Genomic DNA, 25,590 nt, shown 5'->3' with positions numbered 1-25,590 from the left:
GAATCAACAACATAACAAACGTATCTACGTTTTGTTTTGGGAAGCCTACAACTCATGTAGTTTCGGTTCCCTGCAAGAATTTCCGAAGATTTCCGAAGTTTTACGTTTTGGTATTAACGCCACTTCAGCCGCTAAATCAGAAGTTTCCAATGAAAACAAGCAGATTGTGACTGACCTAACCTAACCCTTCGATTTTTTTAATTTCGAATTTTTTTTTCCTAACCTAACTAAAACTAAGTGTATTTTGGAGGGGTCCGGATTAGGGAGGGACCTAGGTGCGTCTCAGGCCGAAGCCTATACGCTTAGTAATGCTGGGATTAGCCATGCAGGGAGAGTGTCGCATGCATCATGTGCTATTTTTAATTTCAATTTTTGAGAGAAATCCGAAGTTGCACGAACGTGGTAGGGAATCGAAACTGTGTGAGTTGTAGGCTTCCCTTTTGTTTTACCGCGGAGTTGGTTAATATGTAGTCGATACATCGAAGAAATCGATATTGGATTCAATTTTTGGTGGTAATTCAAATGGTTCTGTTAAATTCCTGTAATGTAAGATATATTTAATTTTATTTGGTCCATTAATTTTGAATTAAAGCGTCATTTAATCAATGCATATTTCTGAATGATATATCTAAGGTAATTATAGTAATTATTTTGTAGTATTTGTCCAGTATATTTAAATACATTAAGGTTGCTAAGATACTTGATTTCTGTTTGGAGTATCTAAACATTAGGGTTAGGAATTTGTGCTTTGTTTATTTAATTGGGAATGTAACACATGCTAAATATTTGCAAAGGTGATTATATGTGATGAATATAGGGTCTAAATGGTTTTTGTCTGATTTTTTAGATCTGCTATATACTACAAAAAAAATGGAATGATTTAAATATAAAATATTGATACATATAGACAGTTGCAACTGAAATGGCCACTCCTGAAATAACGCCCCACGTGATATTTGGACTGAAGACTGGGATAAAAGGCAATGCGACGTACATCTCGGACAACGAGCTCCTGTACCCAGTTGGAGCGGTGCTGGCGGTTCACAACTTTGATGAGAAGCGCCAGCGTTACATTAAACTTAATGACAAAAGGAAAGGTGTGAACATAATATGTGTCAGTAACAACAAGTAAGTATGCAGAGCTGAAGTAATTTTTCAACTTGTGACTTGTGTTTTAACATGTAGGATTTAAACCTCCATGTTGTAGGTACTTAGAGTTTTTGAAATTGAATTTTAAAAGAATCAAAGGTTTTGTTTGTCTAAAATTGTGCTTTAACTTAAAAAAAAAAAAAAAAAAAAAACCTTTAAGTGGTGGGTTTAATAAAACCTGTTTTAAAGCATCAAGTAGGCATGTAATTTATAACGGCGAAGCATTTCATTGTTATTTTACTTGAAAACTCTATAACTACACCCTCAAAAACTGTGACACATTGATTCACGGTACCTAAGTAATACATTAGAGCTAAGGTCTATAATGACCTGAACCCAAAAGTGATTTGTTATTATTATTATTTTTTAAAATAACTTTGTAAAATGGACATTAGCTTGTTGTCATTGTTAGGCAGCAATTTCTTATGAGGGGAAATGTGGCCTGTGTAACCGTTTGAAATTTACACTCTCCCTTTTGCATGGATTTACCAAGGGGTGGTTTTATGGAAGGCCCCACCTCCAGCCCTTCTAATGTAAAATGTTTGTCATTAAAATGTAGACCCTTTTTCATTTTATAATGTTACCATAATTAATTTACATTTTAACTGCTTAAGATAAATTAGTAAAACCATTGTTAAAATGTTAGTTTCAGACTGTCTATAAAATGGTGTTTTGAATAACACCTTATCAAAATTCATCATTATGTAATTTTTTCTGAAAAACCCAAAATTACTAGGCCTAGAGAATTTATTTTTCAAATATTCCGAATGAGGGCCCACCGAACACTCATACGTACCCCAGCAAGACATTGCCAGGATTTTGTGACGTAGGGGATCCAGTTCAACCATGTCATGTTTTATGGGTGATTTTTCTTTATAATTGAATCTTAAAATATTGTCATACTAAAATTTCAGGTAAAAGTACCTACACTTTTAGATCTCCAATATTTACACATAAATATTCAAGTAAGGATTTTGCTTGAGTTTAGAAAACTGATAATATTATATTTTGGTTTATGATGATTTTTAAAAATATTTTTCTTATTAAGTCAAATGTTTGATGATTTCAATAAAAAAAAATCATACATATAAATGTTATTAAATACATTAATTACACATGTCCATTTCAAAGGAATATGCTCACAGTTACATGTGTGAAAACCAGCATAAAATTATGGCTTCTTAGAAATACAATTCCAGACACATGGCCAGTCTTAATGGGGAGGAAAAATATAGTTAAGTAGCCCATTATGGATTATAATAAGCCTTCTAAAAAAAGTGTGCACGTGGAGTCCACACGCAACAGAAGTGAAACTTTGTGTATGGTACAGATAGAGATAAATTATTAGTATTTTTTTATTGAACAAGAGATAGTTCAGAATAGTAATAATGTGGATATGATCTCAAATGAAAAAAAAAAAAAAGTGATAGCATCAATCATTAGCCGTTACGAAATTGAGGAGTAGACAAACACAAGCAGCATTATGAGAATTCCATAGCGTCACTCCTGCATCACATGTCTCTCCCTTGCCCTCTCCCCTTCCGGCCGTTACAACTAGCATATAGCATGCTACGCTATGTACCTACCTTCCACCCTCCCTTTTGTCGACTTCCCATTAGACCGCTAATGCATGCGTTAAGAATGGCATCGCCACTGACACACTGTCCTCTACCAGTTCCCCCACCATGTATTTATATATTCTCCTCGTGTGATCTGTATTTTCGTAACGCTCGAAAATTGTAGCTACCTCAGCAGAGTTTCACTTCATTAATCTCTCTGAACCTTTATGTAGCTAAGATGCTGAGTAATTTTCTTATGTCTTCGCTTGTTAGTTTTTAAACCCTGGAAGGGAAGGGTCCGGGCAGGATCTGAGGTCGCCACTGGATGTGCACAACTCCAAAAGGAGCGAGTGCTAATGACGGACAACGCGCAGAGGAAGGGAGGCGCACGTACTAGGGTGTTGTCGATGTGCACACGGGAGTGAGCGACGTGGTCGTCCTGCAGCGACGTTGCACGACGCACCGTTCAATTATTCTTCCGTCTACACTCTCTCACTGTTGTGTCCTTTCGTAAGTTGGCAGCAGTGGGACATGTTGTAAACAAAAAAGGTGTTTATGGCGGGACGCGGCTACGACAGGCGCGGCAGGTCTTATGTTGTGTGTGAACAATGAGGTGCAATATGAGTACCATGAATGCTGTGATGTGCGGTGTTAGTGTCATCGACTAAACACTCACATAGTGGGTCACCTCCTAGTCTTCTCATTCAACCTTCTGTCGTTCAGTCGTACTTCCAAATCACGTCTATAGAATGTACACTTACTTTCCTCTTCTTTTATCACTAGTTTCACGCAAATCTTCAGAAATTTTTCTCTAAAACAATTGTAGCTATTCTTCTTGAACAAAAATTACAATTAATTTGTTAGTAATGGCTGCTGGATAATTTCATTGATAATTTTTCTCTAATATTTGTGTAAGATTTATTAGGTTTTATTATAGTAATTTAAACTAAGAACATTTATATCAGTATATTATTTACCCTCATATATAAATTTATTGGACTTTATCATACACTTAGCATTTAAAATAATAATTTTAATTCTTTGTGATCAACATTTTTAGATTTTGGTTTATATCATAAAAGTTATGCACATAAACATAGACTAGTAGCACTTAACAAGCTAACTCTTGTGAGTGTTATGTGTTTTGTAAAATATTGAGAGTTTTTGGCAAATGCTGTAAAAAAAAATTGCATGAATACATGAAACTAGCCCGTGTATGATGTGCAGGGCCCAGGACCAACGAGAGGGCGTGCAGTGATGGGGGGTGGGGGGAAGGGAATATCCTGGGGGCTGACCCCAAGGAGGTCCCGGTTGAGTCTAGAGATAACTTTAATTCTTTAGTTTACTTTTTGTGGGATGAAAATTACAAGTCAGTTGTTAATAGAATGCATTGAAACCTTGCGAGTAACACAATATGCACAGATATTGTTTTAAGTTATGACTACAGTAACAGTGGTAGTCAAATTATGGATTTAAAAAGTTGTGTATCAAAAATTAGGGAGGGGGCTCAACATATGCCCTCGGGCCCTTGGTTTCTCTGTGCGGCCCTGTACCCTATGTGATGACGGTGAAACAAGTGACTGATGCGTGTGCGTGTGCAGGGAGCTGCTGGCGGTGGGAGACAGCGGCGAGCGCGCCTCCGTGTCGCTCTACGACCTCGAGACGCTGCAGCTCAGGAAGACGCTGGTCGCCCCGCCTGAGATCACCGCTGCCGAGTTCGCGTCGCTGTCCTTCACCTGCGACGCCAGCCAGCTGGCCGCGCTCGCCGGCGCGCCCGACTGGACGGTGGTGTTCTTCAACCTGGCGCGCGGCCGTGTCGACAGCTCCGTGCGCGCCAACAATCCCAGCAACCCGGGCCCCGTCTTCCAGGTGCAGCTTCGCACGCACTGATCCCGACCTTCACGAGCACTGATCCTGACCTTCACACACACTAATCCTGACCGTCACACACACTAATCCTGACCTTCACATGCACTAATCCTGACCTTCACACGCACTAATCCTGACCTTCACACACACTAATCCTGACCTTAACACGCACTAATCCCGACCTCCACATGCACTAATCCTGACCTTCACATGCACTAATCCTGACATTCACACACACTAATCCTGACCTCCACATGCACTAATCCTGACATTCACACGCACTAATCCTGACCTTCACATGCACTAATCCTGACCTTCACACGCACTAATCCTGACCTTCACACGCACTAATCCTGACCTTCACACACACTAATCCCAGCCTTCACACGCACTAATCCTGACCTTCACACGCACTAATCCCGACCTTCATGTACCTACTTTAACTTCAGACGATTCTGTAGCCAAGATTGATTTTTTTTTCAGTTACGGTAGAGTGTCGATTAATCAAGTTTCAATGTACCTAGGTTCCTTATTATCTGAGCTGACATAAACCGCCATTAACAGCAAAGACTATTGAAACATTTGCTTGAGGATCTAGAAAATGATCTTGTTGAAATCCTGAAGAAAATTAACTTGAAAAATACTGTTTACTGGTTGAGCAAATCAGAGAGTTATGTGAAAGAATCTTCTCTAAAGAAACACTGGGAAAACATCACCTCGAAAAATAACACCACAGGGCCAGTTCTATTATCAAATCTGTGTTAGCCAAGATTTTGCTTATTCTGTTGTTATGTTGTAAAACATTATTATTAGGTTCGGAATCCGTAATGTTATAACATAGTTAGACGTTAAATAGAACTATTCTTAACCCTCCCTATTATCTGATATTTTTGCTCATCCGACATTCTGCCGACCCGTTTGTCAGATAAGTGAGACACTGCTGTACGTGATCACCACCCCAATTGTTTGTCTTGACTTTTGTTTCACTAGAGCTTGCTAATTCAACACATTGTTAGAACCAGCAACAAACATTTTTTTCTCACCAGGCAGTGTCCACGTTTGTTCATTCACAGTAACACTTGGTGAATTTTTTTTTTTAAATGTTGATTTCAGAGTAACAATAGTAGCACAAATGCATCTCAGCAATGTCTGCAGCTAGTACCCTGGCAGTTGGAGCGGACAAGTTGCTTGTCACTACTGCAGCCATGGTTATAAATTTCACCGAAGAGTTTGGAAAAGTAGTTTCTTCTGCATATAAAAAAAAATAAGTTTTAAGATTTTATTTTGTAAGAGACTGCATCAAAGAATGTAAAAATGTGTTCCAGGATGAATGAATCAATTCCAGTTTATTAACTGCTTCTGGTACGTCCAGGGAGTGTTGAGTGATTTAATATTATAAACCCAATTAAGTACTCAATCGTGAGCGTAGTTACCGGATGGATCTCGTCTTGAGGCGGTAAGTTGATCTATTAGCGTTTATTGAGTTAGTCTCGGGGCACGAGGGAGTTGCTGAATGTTGAACACGAGGAGGTGCAACGCCACGCCGGGCCTCGCGCAGGTGCTGTGCAACCCCAAGGACAGCACGCTGGTGTGCGCCGTGGGGCCGGGCCTGTTCCGCCTGTTCGGCTTCTCCGACGCCGGCTGGCGCCCCTACGGCTTCCAGAAGTCGGACGCCCTGTCGCTGACCTGCGCCTGCTGGCTGACGCCGGACCGCGTGGTGGCGGGCACCCGGGACGGCGCGCTACTCTTCGTCGACTCGGGCGAGGTGAAGGCCATCGTGCGGCGCGCGCTCGACGCCTCGCTCATCGTCATCAAGGTCAAGGACGAGTGAGTGCGGCGTCCCGCGCCGAGCGTACTAGCACCCACCGCTCCTCCCTCCTACCTTCGAGACCATTGGGGATCTGGGATCATTCATGTCTTCCCAATTTCTGCTATTTCGAAATTAATTAATTTCTAGAACTACAGCAGACATAACACAGAAATGAATTTTAGTTGAACTTTTTTTCAAAGCAGTAAGTAACGTATTTACGGTTCTCAACAAATGAAGTACATCTTTTGTGTTCGGATCAAGGGTGAAATTTATGGAAACCTAAGGAGCACACAACTTCTTTTCTAATAACATTTCTGTTGATAGATATTTTGAACGGAAAAAAAATTCAAAATGCAGTACGTCTTTCTCTAATTCTCTGTTAAATTTAAATCAATGTCACGTTGTGTACGACTGGCATGTTCGTGCTCATCTACAGACTGTACTGGGTAGGATGTTCAGGATGTTCACACCTAAATGCACCTCACCAATTGTCTGGTTTGTCACCAGTCCTTGTGAGTTACGCTTCATGTACGACTACATTGCTTGCTACTGCCATTACTGACTGTTCTTTTAGGGTTTTAATGTCTCATCACATTGTCATGTCTGGGAAAAGGAACTGCAGTGAAATCTCATTGCAATGTACATACTTGGAAAAAAAAAACACCTTTTTAGTACTTAATAATTAAAGTACTTTGTACTAAACTGGTATTAAATGTAAAACATATTTTTGGGACCTGAAAATATATACTATACTTTAAAGTGAGAAATCTTTCATTGCGAGGTAACTTATTAATGTTTCCTTGTAGTTGCTTTATGCACGAAGTTACCAAAATATGTGAACTGAGTTTGAGAAAGATATGAGTTTTCACTTAGGTAACCAGTTTTTTAATTTTTTTACTTAGGCTGTTAGGTATTATGAGCAGTGTATTGAATGCAGAAATTGTCTTGTATCAGACCCAGGTTCACTGTGTTCTCTCTCTTATGGATGTGGTTGTCACAACACTTTCATCAACTGCATATTTTAAGTTCAACAAAAGATTTGTCCTGATATAAATAAAATTTACGATAACATGTAAACCATCATATTCCAAATTATGAACACCATGTGCAAGGTTTGATTGGAAATCTCAAATTTTATGAAACTCACAAATAATTCTGAAGCCACCCTCCTAGATGGTACTGCCATCAGTAACTATTTTAGCTGGGCTTGCAAAACACGCACTTGCAAAATCAATGATTACACGTGGTAGTTACATTTATTACATAATAACATGTATTACCATGGCTTCACATAGCAAAATAAAAGATTATGCATCAATTTTTTTTTTTCATTAGATTGGGTATTGCTCACAGAACTTCAAGTAGATTTGAGCTGAGTCAAACTCAGAAAGTTGAATTACGATATAGTGTGTTTGTGAAACAGCCAAGTCAAGATCTCAATTAAGATGCAGGTTAACTTACAGCCTAGTTGTAACTATGTTTAATTTGTGAGCGGGATAGCCTGTGTTGCGCTGTGTCGCCCGGGGCATGCGGAGGGGGCTGGTTGCGTGGCAGGCCGCCGGCCCTGTCGTCCATCAGCCTGCGTCTGTCGAGCACCTCGTCGCTGGACGCGTCGTGCGAGGTGCGCGAGCTGCTGCCCCTCGCCAAGGGCTTCGCGTTCGCGTGCGGCGCGGGCACGGTGCACCTGTTCGAGCGCGAGGGCGCCAACAAGTACAGCAAGAGCGCCGTGCTGCTGGTCCCCACGCCGCACTTCGCGGAGGGCACGGCCTCGGACCTCACCGCCGTGCAGTGCCTGGCCGCCGGCGCGTCCCAGGACCGGGTGGCCGCCACCACGCTGCGCTCCCAGCTGTACTCGGCGCCGCTGTGGGGCGCGGCCGGCCACGACCCGGACCAGGCGAGTGTCGCGCCGGGCTCCGTGCGCACGCGGGCCGGCCGCGCGGGCGCCGCTGACGTGCCCGGGGGCGTGCGTGCCGCAGGTGGCGAGCGCGCAGTTCCGCGAGCTGGGGGAGAGCCTGCACCACGGGGCCGTGGCAGGACTCGCCACCTGCGCCTGGAAGCCCGTGTTCATGACGTGCGGGCGTGTGGACCGCACGGTGCGGCTGTGGAACCACGACACGGGCAGCCAGCAGCTGGAGCGGCAGTACCAGGACGACGTGCATTGCGTCGCGCTGCACCCCACCGGTACAGTTCCGCACTCCACAACAACTGCCAGGTCTTGGACACCCACGGGTCTCGCGTGTTCCACTGCTGCCAGGTGAACACATGCTGTCGAATACATACTGGATGGCCAGACGTTATTACTGCGGCTTTGCTCCAAGTTGATGACTTTACTACGATACATATCTTAACATCACATTAAACAAATAACTTATAGTTGGCCAATGGAAAAGCATGAATTCCCCCAAACTGAAATCTTTTTAATAAATTGGGTAAGTTACTGTGTACAAGGGAGCTAGTATTATTATTATAGTTATTTATGCATATCCAGTATCTTACATACTGCTTATTTGGCTTTGGAATTATTTTCTTGTTATGAAACCAAACTTACCCCCATTTTACCTTCTTGATGGTAAAGTTTAAAAAACAGGAATAAAAAACACAATGTAACTTCTGAATTTCTTACTTTTCCCGTTTGTAGATTTAGTGAAATTAATTTTTCCATATGAAACAAAACCTACCCTATTTTCACCACCATAGAGATTCACTTTCAGAAAATAGTAAATATGGGTTGTTAGTTTTAGTTTTTAGTATGTAAGTGAGGGCGTACCGGTGTTACGTTTTGAATTACTGGTGGAAACAGTGGGCGTCACCACGTGAGTGGGCACGTGGACCCAGCTTGATGCTCTAACTCAGGGCGTTACGTGGCCCGTGTGCGGCGAGATATTAGCCCTCCTGATACCTAATTCCACAGCTGTTCCTAACCGAGCCCGCTCTCAGCGTCGGGCACGCTTCTACTTAACCGCATTGGGCTCTTAGGGCGTCCCACACGCCATGACTGGGTTAAGGACCCACGTGGCCCGCCTGAACACAAAGACACGTGACTCAATTAAGTTGGTTTTATTTATTTCTACGTTACACGTTCTCATACAGTCCTTCCTTGATAATGTAAAAAATGCCCTAGGCACGAATCGGTTTAGTTGAGGAGGCGGACCACACACGTGGCCACCTCAAGCTTTTACGTAGAACACAGGGGGTTAAAAACTCCGGAGAGTATAGAAATCACTAATTAAACAGCCCCACCGACCGAGAGAGGTCCCGAGGATGAAGAGAAAACAATTTGAATTATTTAACTGAACAGAACTACTTATCGGTGAGACAATGGTGATGTCCTCGGGGTTTCTGCAGAGACGTCCACTGTCGGCCGGCTGAAGAAGGAGACTGGGGTGAGACAAGCGCTCGCGGCAGGAAACATGGCGCCCTTCGCGCCCAACACAATTACCGTTAACATCCTAGCTATTGCGTGCCCCGGGTTATTATAGAAAATAACATGAACTCTTTATAAAATTACCAGATACACATCCACGACAGACCGTCTGTAATAATTACTTATGTGGTTAAATAGTTTGAATAAAGTTATGTGTTGGTTCCGTCGTCGCCCGCTAGGGAGCGTCCGTGGCCGTGCTTGCACGTACTTTATTAAAAAAATACAATATATTAATAAAACAAAGGACACTCACTTACTGATTCGTCGGGACACTATTTTAGGGGCGAAAAGAAAAGGTTACAATATTATTAATTACATATAGGGGTGCAGCGCACTGCAGCTAAGCGCCCTCTTGCCAGGCTACCAACACACGCACGCACACGGACGCACTCGTTAGCGGGAGGGTTGAACAGAGGGTGGTGGTGTTTGGATGGTGGCATATCGGGCTCAAAGGGGCCGCAGGCCCGGACGACGTCATAAGTTTATTATTGATACCAAATATCTCAACTTCAGCTCGATTAGCTCCCGAGATACAGCTTTTTTTGTATTGCAAATTCAAACTTTACTCGCTTTTCACCCCTTTAAATCTAGGTCTAACATGTTGAGGTGGTTATTTAATTTTTTGTCAGTAGTATTAATATATGAATTTTCCAGTTAAATAATCCTGATAGCTCTCTTACATGTGATATTAGGTCACAAATCCTTTCACCAGATATTTGCTAAATATTATTTTTTAGTTTTAAAATCATGCAAAAAATGCAAGAGTGCTACTGTGATAAATTTAAAGTGGAATTTAGAAAATGGTACAACTTAGTTGGTAATTTTTGTTTGTTTATTTATCATGTTCAGTATCTTACCTCCTGCTTCATTAGTTTTTGAGATATTAACTTCACTCTTTTCGATGGCCAGATATTATTTTTGAAACTATTTCGGGGGCCAGATATTATGAATTGCTATTAAATTTATTACAATTTTTTAATATACATATTTTTTTGTTAATGTTAAGAAGAAAAAAATCTTTTAAAAATATTTTTATAAAATATAAAAACCTTTAAACCTAAGAAGTACCATGAAACAAAAAAAAATTCATGAGTAAGAAAATGTAAATAATGTTTTTCAGTGTTTTTTTGAGTAACTATGGCTTTCGAACAGTGTCTAAGGAATACTTACCGGTATATTATTTATTCTGTACAGGCAAACAAAAACTGCTATAACACAAGGCAATACTATGTACTTGTAATATTCTTTGTTGAAAGATCCTTCAAGCGGACCATAAGAAACGATTTTTTGTGCCTGATTTGGCCTGTAAGCCGCTGTTTGCCATCACTATAATAAAACAAACTAACCTCCATGTCACCCCTCTTATTTCTAAAAACAGTAAAAATCCATACTTTTACATTTATAATGTTGGTAGTATTGGGTCACAATACAGTGCAGCTATCATGCTATCCTCACTTGGCAGTTGTCTGGGCTCTAGCCTCCCAGATCTCTCGAGCGGGAAAATGGCTTTCACTGCTGATAGTCGTTCAGGTTTTCTCTGGGTTATTCAGGTTCTTTGGGCAGTGCATGCTGTTGCGCTATTGTTGTATTATTGCAGTTAAATTCATAGTATCATTTTGACTAATGTGTGATGCGCTTTCACAATAAAATCATTAGTAATAAGTATGTCTATAACAAAGCTACTCAGAAAAAAAAATTGTGCATTTGCAAAATGTGCTTTAATCATTAATTTTAAAAAGTGATATTAATAAGAGGTGCAACAGAAACAAAGTAATATAATTTTTTTTTTCATTCCATTTAGTTCTTACATTTTGGTACCAGATTAATGCTAAATTAATTACACTCAAAGAATTAACCATGATAAAAGATTACATATTTGTAGTTTTGATTCAAGTTTTGCGAAATTGCTGATTAATCATATGTTTTCAGTTATATTTTGGTGCTAAAAGGTGTATTAACTTGCATTATACGGTGTATGGACGTGATTCACTGTGTTATTTTGGTTTTATCGCAATGTACAGTACAATCGTGTCCCTAGTCATCACATAACTGCCATCAGAACTGAGGGCCTCGTTGTGGGGTTGCTGGAAGAACAAGCGTCGGGCGTCTCGGCAGAGTGAACGAGGAGTGGACGGAGCAGCGGGGGGAACGGGACCGTGCTGGAGGTCTGAGGGGAGGGAACCACACATAACTTAGAAAGTCACAACTTAGAACTGTCATAACTTAGAAAACTTGGAAAAATCCACGTAACTTGGAAACGTCATAACGTAGAAACTCATAACTTAGAAACACACAACTTAGATACACGCAACGCAGAACCACACAACTTAGAAACGTCGTAATGTAGAAAGTCATAACTTAGAACTGTCACAACTTAGAAAAACTCAACTTAGAACTGTCATAACTTAGAAACATGTAACTTAGACAATTCTAAGTTGTGACAGCACCCCCTGAGGGGAGACCGGCGGGCCGTGTACAGGTCTTTTCGCGGCCGTCGGCTTCTCGGACAAGCTGCGCCTGGTGATGCTGCTGATGGAGGAGCTGCAGCCCATCAGCGCGTTCCCGGTGCGCGGCTGCAAGGAGTGCGTGTTCAGCGCCAGCGGGCACCTGCTGGCCGCCGCCAACGGCAACATCATCCAGCTGTTCTCCACCGTCTCCTTCGGCACCGTGCAGACCCTCACCACGCACAAGGGCATCGTACGTGCAGGCAGGGGAGCTCGGGTGTCTTTGAAACCTGTCAGATACAGGGCAATTCAATTATAGCCTAGAATTACATAACAATTGGAGTAAAAGTTGCCTACGGAACTATGAGCAGGTGAATAGAAAAGATGGGTGACACTTGAATACTGAAGTTCTCATGTGCATCGGTTCGGAACAATTACGTCGATAATCAATAAAATTAGGAATATCCACCAATACTAATATTAAAATAATTACGTAATTCGGTACATCACTATTTGTACAATTAATTATCTTTGTATAGCAACCTATTTTAAATTATGTAAATCTTATGTTGCTGTTGGGGAAAAAAAAATTCCTGGTGAAATAAGTGGGTAAAATTTTCAGAACTGAAAGTGTTCCCACCCAGTTATCTAAACGCTACATCCGCACTCTTCTTGGTAGAGGATATTACCTCTGCCATCATGTCACGCAGCGCTGGTTGAGTATTACGCAGTGTGTGTGTGAGTGGAGAACGCTCGTCTGAGGCAGCCACTCAGGGACTGCCCGCAACTCACACACTGTGAACTGCGTGTGCAAGGCTGTTCGTGTTTCGGACAGTCCGCGCTTCGCTGCAACGCGGCGCACAGGCAGTCCACTCGCCACGGGGTTGCCTGTCTCTTACTTGATCCAGAAGCCAAGTTCCCTGGCAGTGCTGTGTAGCATAGCTTTGCCATGTGGTGTGGTGTTAACATTGTTTACTGGGTCGTGTGGCACTGTATTTGAAACATTTTTATGACTTACGCCAAAGCTGGTTTTCACTGTATGTCATAGTGAAACCACAATAATGGACAGGAAAGAATAAAACACAAACACACAGAAAAACAAAGCCAAAATCAGCCAATGTTAAATGAATGCACAGCACAGAGAACTCCGTGGAAGAAATACAAGTCAGAAATAACATTACAGCACAGACAAACACAATGGGCTGATGATGACGGAACAGTTGTAACAGGAACAGAAACAAACAACCTTGAACAACAGAACGACAAACAGACAAACTTGACGATGTTACAAACCAACAAGTAATCTGAACAAACAGGGCCTGATTAACCCTTAGGCTAATTAGGCTGCAGCCTAGGGCACGATGATGGGGGGGGGGGGGGGGGGGGCCTTATATTGTGTCTTCGCATGCTCTATTAATCTAGCATCATTGCATCTACCCTACATATTTCAACTAGACCGAGACAAATCACTAAAACTAAATGCGCTGTGAACTGAAAAAGCTTGGTGCTTTTATAGGTAGTATGAACCATGTTAAAATTTTCGCACTAGTAAACAAAGTGATAGCTAATACACTACTCTTTAGACCGACCGTAACACATACCTGGTGGGGGTGCGTCCTAATAAACAGCCTAGGGCGGTCAGAACTCTTGATGAGTCGCTGACCATACCGCTTGAAATATGTGAAATTGTTTTAATTGTTTTTATTCTCAACTTACTTTAGCAAATCAGTGAACACGGACATATGTTTTTCAAAGCACTTCCACAAAACTGCTGACAAAGACAAAACATTAAACTGGAACGGCATGTCAGCATGTTGTATAATTAAAAATTTTTCACAAGATTTTTAAATCTGTAGTACAGTTTTATCATTGCAGGTACAGCGAAAGCTCTTTACTCTGGCATGTCGGGGGACCACGGGCTTTGCCAGGTTATGGAACACACCAATGTAGTTTTTGAAATGGGAAAAACCGTGGATCACCGCAAAGTTAATGTGCATGCGATAACACAGGCCTAAATAAAGCATTTACAATTAGTCCTTTGAAATACAAGGACAACGCAGTCAGGGGCGCAACAACAAGGGGGGGGGGGGGGGGCAAGGGTATTTTGCCCCCCCCCCCCCCCTTTTCTGAAACCTTGAAGTGGAGGCAAACGGGAGCAAAGAAAGTGCTGTGTAATCAAATTTTAGATAATAAAACTGCTTAAATAGCACCATTTTCCACCTTGAAATACAAATTTTCCCGGGGGAGGACCCTCGGACCCCCCGCTTCAATAGGGGGGATCGATGATTCTTTATAAAAAAAAGGTATACATTCCCCCCCCCCCTTTGGAAATTTAGTTGTTGCGCCCCTGAACGCAGTGGCATACAGTGGGAACCAGCGGAGGCGTACGTCCATGAGGTAACGACGGAGAGAGCGAGTGCAGCGCGCAGGGTGGCGCGTCCCGGCAGGTGCACGGGCTGGCGTGGGCGGCGGGCGACCAGCGGCTGGTGTCGTGCGGCGCGGAGGGCGCCGTGTACGAGTGGGACGTGGCGGTGGGCCGCCGCGTGGCAGAGGTCATCGTGAAGCACTGCTCCTTCCACAGCGTGGCCGTCACGGCCGACGGCCGGACCAGCTTCGCCGTGGGCAGCGACACTCTGCTCTACGAGATCTCCAACTCCACCGTGAGTCGCGCTCGCTGAACTCTTACACCAACTTGAAGGGACCATCATTTTTGTATCTTTGCAATGATGAGCAGGGCCGGTGCAAGGTAAATTGGTGCCCTAGGCAAAAAACCTTAATTCATCCCCCCCCCCTCCCACCTCCACCACCACCGGACACCCTAAAAAAAATTTTCCTTGCCTCAAAATACATCACGTAAGCCTAAGATTTTGTCAACAATCAAATATAAGCAGGCTTGTGTTTTTTTTTTTTTTACTTTTAACTTATTACAAATCATAAACAGGTCACCGTGGACTTTAAATAATTACTTATTTCAATATAAACATTCCAAACTGTTACCAAAATCCATTTTCATCTACGTAGTTTCAATAATCGTTAAACATGTTATATGAGCTGTTATGTGTCGTGCTGCGCCGCCCCCAGCTACTTGGTGCCCTGGGCGGTTGCCTGGTTCGCCTGTGTGGACGCGCCGGCCCTGATGATGAGGTTTGCATTAACCAAACTATTACGAATTTAATCACAATTTATGTATCCATATATATTAATTCTAATTCAAATAAAGTTACAAATATTATTCTCATTTATCATTTAGTTCTTGCAAAACACCAAAAAAATTTTATATACTCCAAAAACAAAACTTGTATACAATTCCATACAGCACCAAATGTACTTGTTTTAAGGGATTGCAAATAAATACTAGGTATTTATAATAGCTACACCTGTGCCTAAAAAAAAATATATTTTTTTTTACAGTAAACTACTATTTTTTAAAGGATTTAAGACAGAAGACTGAAGCAGAGGTTTTAAAACTACCACCTTCAAAAAACATACCCTACTTATGCTGAACCAAAGAAATGTCAAACTTGCACCAAGATTGGTTCAACTGACTTGTCTCCATGTCTCGTGTTTACAAGAAGCTTGATTCAAACTAACTAGTCTCAATGTCACAAGTTTACAGCTAGCTTTATTCAAGCTAAGCAGTCTCAAGGTGTCAAGCTTGCAGAAAGCCTGCCAAGGAAAATCCACAGCAAGCTTGCCAGAGTGTCTGTTGCAGAGATTAATCCTAATTGAAGCCTTTGGCAAGGCTGTAGAAAGCAAGTCTCGGCTTTTATTGTCAAATCTAAGTTTGTATAGGCTTCAATAACCTTTGGTGAGTGAGGCTTGCACTGCAAGCCTAATTCAAGTCATGAAAATTTTTCCGCTAGGTGGCATGCATTGGGAGATTTTGTAAAGTAGGTACCAAACTCCACTGACTGAGAACCATGTTACCAATGCTTCTTTTAAACTCTTCTGTAGCAAAGACAAGGCCACGTTTCATGATCATTTGTTACTAGACCCTGCACATGTCTAGTAATAAAATGTAACACCATGTGATGGTTGGCAGGCATGGGTTGCAGGTGGTGCGCGCCCTGGAGGTGACCGGAGAGGAGTTGAACTGTGTCACCCTGTCGCGCTCCGACCCCGTGCTGTTCCTGGGCACGGCAGGAGGGGCCGTGCTGGCCGTCAAGTTCCCGCTCACGGAGCCCCTGGCCTTCACCCGCCACCAGATGCACGGCGACAGTATCTCCCGGGTAGCTGCCCCCTCCCCGCGCAGTAGAGCTCACACCCGTGCTGCTCCATGTCAGCAAGCCTATTGGTCGCTAGAGTGTCCTATCATGGAGCCATTAGATTTGGCCAAATGATCGTTATTTGTAAAATATTACGTTCTACAGATATCACATCACTTCTAATAACCTAGCCTGTGGCCCTGAATATACATACTTACCATTCCTCTTTAGAGATTCTCCACAGAGTTTTTATGCCAATAAACCATTGTTCGCACTTGCACTGACTGAAAATACTATTTTGACTTTTAAGACGGAATGCATTAAGAATACTATCATTGCTAACTGCTAGCCATGATAAGAAACCTTTCATAAATCTCAATAAAGTCCTTTATGGCACATGATCTTTGGAAGTCGTGCACTTAATTTTTTTTGTTGTTGTTGTTCTTCTTCTTCTTCTTCTTCTTCTTCTTCTTCTTCTTCTGCTATGCAGTTTTATTACGTCCTGGGTTTATTGTATCAGAGCTATATTTTGGGCAGTGACTCAGTTAAAATTGAATTTTATCCCCGTTACTTAATGGCAAAACTTACAACACCATGTGTCTCCTCTTTGGCTTTTATCCTTGTCATTTATTTGATAGTGCACTTTGTTTGTAGTAAAAAAAATATTTTGTGGCTGCTATGGTATTTGTGACTTATTGGGTTTTCTCCTTTTATATTGTCTTTCTTCATATAAAGTACGAATACAAAAACCTAAGACCAACACTCAAATTTGAAAATTTTCCATGGCTGTTGACATAAATCAATTGCTTTATTTAATGTCTTCATTGCAGAAACACTCAAATGATGAATTTAATAAAAAAATAAAATTACTCTAACCCAAAATACACTCTAAAATGTAGAACAAATCACAACAAAAAATACTACTGTTAGTTAAAAGTATTCCATAGGTTGTAATGCACTACGTATGTAAATCTTTTCATAAGTATAGTTTTTAAACATTGTTGCGTTTCATGTTTTAGAATCAATATGTATGCATATGTATTATTAGGTTATATATATTTGAACAATCCTCGCACAGTTTTGAGAAGGAAACAAAATATACCCATGTTGAAAGGCTGAGGAACAAATACCAGGCTAAAAGGTGTTCTTAAGTATTCTGGGAGCTATGTCTGACATTTGACGAGCAAGGTCGTAACTATTCTTTATAATGGATTTTTGGAATTCTAAAATTAAAATTGGCTGTCCCCTCCAAAATCTCAGTGAATAGTAGAATTTTGAAGGGTACTCAAATGTCAACTTATAGAATTTTTTAAGCAATGATTCTGCTTGAGAAAAAAAAATTGTACATTTTATATTTTGTTTATTTTGTTGGTTTTAATACCGTGTTCTCAAGTAAATCGTTTGCTTTTTTTTTTTTTAAGACAAGTCAATAAATACATGGAACACACGTACGAAAGACATAACTTACACATGTGCAAACTGGCAAGACTGTACGTACTTGGAAACATAATCTCTGCCGTGTCTGTGTTCGAGGGCTGTAAAACGTTGCCCGCCTAAGGAATTACAATGACATTGCCAGAATGATATCTTTGTGACCTTATGTAGCTGAATTGTACATATTTTATAATTCTGTTCTCAATATTTTTTTTTTCTTTTTTTCTTTTAAATCCTGGAAGGTAGGGACCTCTCCCCTGGCTGCGTACGTAATGCGAGTCTCGGAGGCAGAAGGATACTTTACAGTCCGTCAAGGTGGCTACTACCGAGAAGTCTTGTGTATCAAGGTGTTTGCAATGCCAGGTTCATGTTTTATTGGTGTTCAGCCACGTTGCGATTTCATATATTATATGGAACAGCATCAATAACACTGATATTGAAAAGCTTGACAGGATTCAATCTAAAGTATCTGACTATATTAACAAAAAATTAAATACCATCAATAACATAGATTTAAATTCCCTCCTTGGTTCATTATCAACTAGAAGAAAGATCTTAGATGCCATTTTTGTCTTCAATTGTTATTATGGTAATCTTATATGTCCTCATATATTTGATGTTACTGGCATTAAAATTCCTTCTTTTAATAGCCGTAACCAACCTTTTTTGTGCACACTTTTAAATACAAATGATATTATATATAGACTTGTTAACAATTTTAATATGTATGTTAAATCACTTACAACCTACCAGAGAGAAAAAAAACCTGTTAAAATAATTATTTTTTCGGCATCCAAAGATTATTTATCTTTATGCTCTTAATGTTTTTACCTAAATAATTTAATACCAGACATATTAATCTAAGGTTACTACCTGTATTTATCTACATAACATTATATGTTCTGTACTTATAACATTTATTACTCTCGTGAAACAATTTTTTTCGTTATTTTAAGTGTAATTTTTTTTAGAATTAAAGCACTCATACGCATATTTGTACGTCATGTTGTCCTGTCTTTGTTTTTTTGTCCCTGCTTTTTGTGTGTTGTTCTTATAATTGCTTTGTTCTTTATTTTTGTTCTGTTATACTGTATTTGTTTTTTTTTTTTTTTTTTTTTTTTTTAACTTGTCTCGCATGTTGTGCCCACCGTCGGAGCCTTGCGCTGTTGGTGTGGCATGTTACGAATCAAATAAATAAATAAATGAAAATTCCTGACGTGCCGGAGAGTGGAGCGGAGCACGGGGGCCTTGCAGATGGTGCTGACTCACGGCGACCGCACGCTGGTCAGCTGCGACGCGGACGGCGCGGTGTGCCTGTGGGACGTGGGCGCGGGCCGTGCGCGCGCCGCCGGCTACGTGTGCACGGAGGTGCTGGTCGGGCGCGCCGACCTAGAGGACAAGCTGCGCACCATCCAGGCGCTGGGCGCCCGCGTCGACGAGATGAGGGCGGAGCAGGCCTACCAGCAGCAGCTCGACCAGAAGGAGCACGCGCGGAGGATGGCGGACCTGCGCGCCTCGTGCTCGGAGGTGAGCCAGTCGCCGGCTGTCTCTCGCGCCCGACCGCGCGGCTGTGCAGTCTCCCGGAGCGAGCGGAGGGGGCCCGAGTGACGGCCGTATCCCTGCGCAGTGCGTCATCTCACTCGTGTCCACGAGCAATCGCCCACACCAGTTGCAGGTGGCTCTAGGAAAAGAAGTGACTTCTATCTTTATTCATTGCATTGCCCTCGGCAGCACAATGATTTAAGCCATGGTATAAACCAAGTGGTGTTTATAAAAAAAAAACAATTGGTTGATTTTAAGTAATGTATTTTTAAATAAAATATATTAATTTTTTTTTTTTACTGAAGAGTCTAATTCCACTTTAATAACAACAAAAATTTGCTCATTAGTGTTTCTGGTGATTTACAGGAACTTAAAATTATATACTAATAAAAATATTATAATTTGAACTATCTGAATAAGTTGTCAATTATACCCAACTAAATACCCCTCTAAAACTAAATTAATTAGTGAATTAAAAAGTGACTTCTATCTTTATTCATCGCATTGCCCTCAGCAGCACGAGGGTTCGAGTCCCTCCCGCGGTCCCGCCAGAGAAACAAAATATTCAAACACCACCGCCTTAGAAGTAACCCGGTGCCATCCTCTTCACAGACATCCACACATGAACAAGAGGCAGCGGGCGGCACTCCGCGGCCTGGGACTCCTCGCGGGCCCCTTGGTTCGATGCTCGGACCACGAGGCCCGCAGTGGCTGTGGTGACAGTACAGTTAGCGGCACACACTGTGTCACGGTGTTGTCTGATCAAGCAAACAGTCTGAGCGATCCCTCTCAGTCAAGAGTTGTTCCTTCAGTCGGTCAAGTTTTTTTTGTTTCCTTTGCTCTCCCTTCCCAGCTGCACCGCCAAAGTCTCAATGTTACAAACCTGAAGCAACTGTGATTTTATCACTTATGATATGATCTCCAGTGGAGTTTTGATTACAAATGCTGATTAATTTCATGACGTTTTGTTGCATTTCAGTGCTTTATGGTGAAGGTATGCAGAAAGTTGGATGTTGTGTGGCTTTCATTTGAACATGCTTAGAACTATAATAACTAATGTAATAAAAAAAGTTTGTTTAAACCTTAAAAAAAACTCTGGTTCAAACAAAAACTAAAAGTTATTTGGTATTTTAAAAAAAAACTGGTTTTATTTCCAGCCGTAGAGAAACCTCATTTTTTATTTCCAGCCTTGGTATGGCCCACTTCGTGGCTTGTGCAAGGCTCATCTGCCTTGCTTACTAAAGCTGTTCCCACTTCCCTGCCCCTCTGGCATCATCACTGTGCGAGGTCTCCCTCGACTGCATGCAGTCAGCTCGAACTGACACGGCTCATGTTAGTGTATGTGTGCGCGTGCGTGCTGTTTTAGGCCATCAAGGAGCTGCAGGACCGGATCGCGCGGCTGGAGGCGGAGCACGCCCGCCAGGTGGCCGCGCTGAACCGCGCAACCGCGCGCGCCCGCGACGAGCACCAGCAGGCGCTGGTCGCCATGGAGACCGACTACAGCCACAAGCTCATCGTGGAGTACGACAAGTTCCAGGAGCTGGAGCTCAAGATGGCCGCTGACGCCCAGGAGTACGAGGCGCGGCTGGAAGAGGCCCAGCGCGACAGGGAGGATGCGCTGCAGGCGCTGGAGGCCCGCTGCTCCGCGCAGCTTAACGAGCGCGACGCCCGCGTGCAAGAGGCAAGCCGCGCGTCTCGCCCGCGCCCGAACCTCTGGTTGTGACGACACTTGCCAACCAGGCGGAGGCCTGGGCACACGAGGGTCTCACAGCAACCTGACCCAGTTGGCTTACCACAATTAGGCCAGGACACTCTAAATCACTCGCTGACCACACGAGGGTCTCACAGCAACCTGACCCAGTTGGCTTACCACAATTAGGCCAGGACACTCTAAATCACTCGCTGACCACACGAGGGTCTTACAGCAACCTGACCCAGTTGGCTTACCACAATTAGGCCAGGACACTCTAAATCACTCGCTGACCACACGAGGGTCTTACAGCAACCTGACCCAGTTGGCTTACCACAATTAGGCCAGGACACTCTAAATCACTCGCTGACCACACGAGGGTCTTACAGCAACCTGACCCAGTTGGCTTACCACAATTAGGCCAGGACACTCTAAATCACTCGCTGACCACACGAGGGTCTTACAGCAACCTGACCCAGTTGGCTTACCACAATTAGGCCAGGACACTCTAAATCACTCGCTGACCACACGAGGGTCTCACAGCAACCTGAACCAGTTGGCTCACCACAATTAGGCCAGGACACTCTAAATCACTCGCTGACCACACGAGGGTCTCACAGCAACCTGACCCAGTTGGCTTACCACAATTAGGCCAGGACACTCTAAATCACTCGCTGACCACACGAGGGTCTCACAGCAACCTGACCCAGTTGGCTTACCACAATTAGGCCAGGACACTCTAAATCACTCGCTGACCACACGAGGGTCTCACAGCAACCTGACCCAGTTGGCTTACCACAATTAGGCCAGGACACTCTAAATCACTCGCTGACCACACGAGGGTCTCACAGCAACCTGACCCAGTTGGCTTACCACAATTAGGCCAGGACACTCTAAATCACTCGCTGACCACACGAGGGTCTCACAGCAACCTGACCCAGTTGGCTTACCACAATTAGGCCAGGACACTCTAAATCACTCGCTGACCACACGAGGGTCTCACAGCAACCTGACCCAGTTGGCTTACCACAATTAGGCCAGGACACTCTAAATCACTCGCTGACCACACGAGGGTCTCACAGCAACCTGACCCAGTTGGCTTACCACAATTAGGCCAGGACACTCTAAATCACTTGCTGACCACACGAAGGTCTCACAGCAACCTGACCCAGTTGGCTCACCACAATTAGGCCAGGACACTCTAAATCACTCGCTGACCACACGAGGGTCTAACAGCAACCTGACCCAGTTGGCTCACCACAATTAGGCCAGGACACTCTAAATCACTCGCTGACCACACGAGGGTCCTACAGCAACCTGACCCAGTTGGCTCACCACAATTAGGCCAGGACACTCTAAATCACTCGCTGACAAACGAGGATCTTACAGCAACCTGACCCAGTTGGCTTACCACAATTAGGCCAGGACACTCTAAATCACTCGCTGACCACACGAAAGTCTCACAGCAACCTGACCCAGTTGGCTCACCACAATTAGGCCAGGACACTCTAAATCACTCGCTGACCACACGAGGGTCTAACAGCAACCTGACCCAGTTGGCTCACCACAATTAGGCCAGGACACTCTAAATCACTCGCTGACCACACGAGGGTCCTACAGCAACCTGACCCAGTTGGCTCACCACAATTAGGCCAGGACACTCTAAATCACTCGCTGACAAACGAGGATCTTACAGCAACCTGACCTAGTTGGCTTACCACAATTAGGCCAGGACACTCTAAATCACTCGCTGACCACACGAGGGTCTTACAGCAACCTGACCCAGTTGGCTCACCACAATTAGGCCAGGACACTCTAAATCACTCGCTGACCACACGAGGGTCTTACAGCAGCCTGACCCAGTTGTCTCACCACAATTAGGCCAGGACACTCTAAATCACTCGCTGACCACACGAGGGTCTTACAGCAACTTGAACCAGTTGGCTTACCACAATTAGGCCAGGACAGTCTAAATCACTCGCTGACCACACGAGGGTCTTACAGCAACCTGACCCAGTTGGCTCACCACAATTAGGCCAGGACACTCTAAATCACTCGCTGACCACACGAGGGTCTTACAGCAACCTGACTCAGTTGTCTCACCACAATTAGGCCAGGACACTCTAAATCACTCGCTGACCACACGAGGGTCTCACAGCAACCTGAACCAGTTGGCTCACCACAATTAGGCCAGGACACTCTAAATCACTCGCTGACCACACGAGGGTCTTACAGCAACCTGACCCAGTTGGCTCACCACAATTAGGCCAGGACACTCTAAATCACTCGCTGACCACACGAGGGTCTTACAGCAACCTGACCCAGTTGTCTCACCACAATTAGGCCAGGACACTCTAAATCACTCGCTGACCACACGAGGGTCTTACAGCAACTTGAACCAGTTGGCTCACCACAATTAGGCCAGGACACTCTAAATCACTCGCTGACCACACGAAGGTCCTACAGCAACCTGACCCAGTTGGCTCACCACAATTAGGCCAGGACACTCTAAATCACTCGCTGACCACACGAGGGTCTCACAGCAACCTGACCCAGTTGGCTTACCACAATTAGGCCAGGACACTCTAAATCACTCGCTGACCACACGAGGGTCTTACAGCAACCTGACCCAGTTGGCTTACCACAATTAGGCCAGGACACTCTAAATCACTCGCTGACCACACGAGGGTCTTACAGCAACCTGACCCAGTTGGCTCACCACAATTAGGCCAGGACACTCTAAATCACTCGCTGACCACACGAGGGTCTTACAGCAACCTGACCCAGTTGTCTCACCACAATTAGGCCAGGACACTCTAAATCACTCGCTGACCACACGAGGGTCTTACAGCAACTTGAACCAGTTGGCTCACCACAATTAGGCCAGGACACTCTAAATCACTCGCTGACCACACGAAGGTCCTACAGCAACCTGACCCAGTTGGCTCACCACAATTAGGCCAGGACACTCTAAATCACTCGCTGACCACACGAGGGTCTCACAGCAACCTGACCCAGTTGGCTTACCACAATTACCCCCTTGGTCTAAAACTTCACAGTTCAAAGTTGTATGTATTGCCGTATTTAATCGCATAATGTCCGCCATCGCATAATGTCCGCACATTTCCTTTTTAAATACTTGAAATGGAATTTTTTTTAAATCCGCATAAAGTCCGCACCAGACAAAGCAACCTTGGCCACCCCTGAAAGGCACAGTAACGGGATGGAAATTTTACCGACCGACGCTGTCAACAATGCTTTGACCTTGACTTATTCATTTCTCCGGAGCGGTCGCTGAGAGGGTTTTGTGGCGTGGTGAAACTGTCCAGACTCGGAAACTCGCAATCCACTGCGCAGCTGCCTGCGACGTCACGCGAGTTGCATGGGGACGGGCTATATATATAGCACAAGCCAGTACACGTCAACTCACACTACGTCACGAAGTAGGGGAGGTAGCGGAGGAGTGGTGGGGGTCCACGCATACGGTTTTTTTAATACACACAGCGGGCAAGGGACAGGGAGGGAGGCTCGCCGGCGCCGGCTAATGCAGACATTAGACATCTGCCCCGTGCCGTCAGTGGCCATCTCAATGAAAGATTAAAAAAATGTCTTTTCACGCAAAGCGTTTATTTTGTGTAGGCTGGCTGCGGCTTCTGAACGTAAGAGCGCACACGCGAGTGAGAGAAGAAAAAAAATGAGTGGCGTCTTCCACTAATCGCCGGCACCCAATTATCTCGATACCTGTCACATTTCTCACGTCCGCTGCGGAGGGTCGCCAGTCACCAGCGCTCTGCTAGTAAACTCATTATGAGAGAACAATTTTTTTTTACTCTACACAAAACATAAAATTTTGAGGAAAAAAATGTTTTCCGGACTTCACCTCATAATGTCCGCACCCCATTTTTTTTGTAAAAAATGTAGCCAAATTACTGCGGACATTATGCGAGTAAATACGGTACATCTCCTGCTACTGTGGTGATTGTAAACAACTTCCTGTGGTTTCAAGTATGGGCAAACGGGTGACTGGTACGACTATTGAGAACTGTCAAGTTGCATGACCGCACTATAATCTTGCCAAGTAATTTTCTACAACAATTTGTTTTTGTATTTGCAAGATGGGGCTGTAGTCTTACTTGCTAAATGCATTGTTCTTCTTCAGTCTACTCAGGCACTCAAAGTTGGGTCAACGTAATTTTGTTAATGCAGTAAAAATATTTGATAAATTCCTAACAAATAAGCGATCATCAAGAAATTATCAAACACAACTAGGGGTATTAAAAAAAAAATTCTAGATTTGTGAATAATTTGGTATTTGATATTTATGAATACATAATTTGATATTCAATTCAACATTTCAAAATTATGTATGTGTGTGCGTTTGTGTGTGATTTATGTTTGTGAGTGTGTATTTGTGCATGCATTTGTATGTGTGTTTGCATGTGTATATTTGTGTGCATTTATGTG

At 43.3% G+C, this 25,590-nt stretch overlaps 1 protein-coding gene across 1 annotated transcript in view; it reads left to right on the top strand.

The window, feature by feature from the left end:
- Positions 1–559: 559 nt before the first annotated feature.
- Positions 560–25,590, top strand: part of LOC134532312 (cilia- and flagella-associated protein 57) — a 38,549-nt gene continuing 13,518 nt past the window's right edge. The window contains exons 1-11 of the mRNA XM_063368731.1: positions 560–633; positions 848–1,128; positions 4,310–4,577; positions 6,136–6,404; positions 7,942–8,281; positions 8,364–8,568; positions 12,291–12,508; positions 14,703–14,915; positions 16,311–16,484; positions 19,149–19,421; positions 20,803–21,117. Of these exons, the coding sequence (XP_063224801.1) occupies positions 923–1,128; positions 4,310–4,577; positions 6,136–6,404; positions 7,942–8,281; positions 8,364–8,568; positions 12,291–12,508; positions 14,703–14,915; positions 16,311–16,484; positions 19,149–19,421; positions 20,803–21,117 (2,481 nt within the window). The 5' untranslated portion in view covers positions 560–633; positions 848–922. The remainder of the gene's footprint in view (positions 634–847; positions 1,129–4,309; positions 4,578–6,135; positions 6,405–7,941; positions 8,282–8,363; positions 8,569–12,290; positions 12,509–14,702; positions 14,916–16,310; positions 16,485–19,148; positions 19,422–20,802; positions 21,118–25,590) is intronic.

Source organism: Bacillus rossius, chromosome 5 (genome assembly GCF_032445375.1).
Source record: "Bacillus rossius redtenbacheri isolate Brsri chromosome 5, Brsri_v3, whole genome shotgun sequence".
Taxonomy (NCBI): Eukaryota; Metazoa; Arthropoda; class Insecta; order Phasmatodea; family Bacillidae; genus Bacillus; species Bacillus rossius.
The sequence above is the reverse complement of the archived record's forward strand: the minus strand, read 5'-3'. Positions and strand labels throughout refer to the sequence as shown.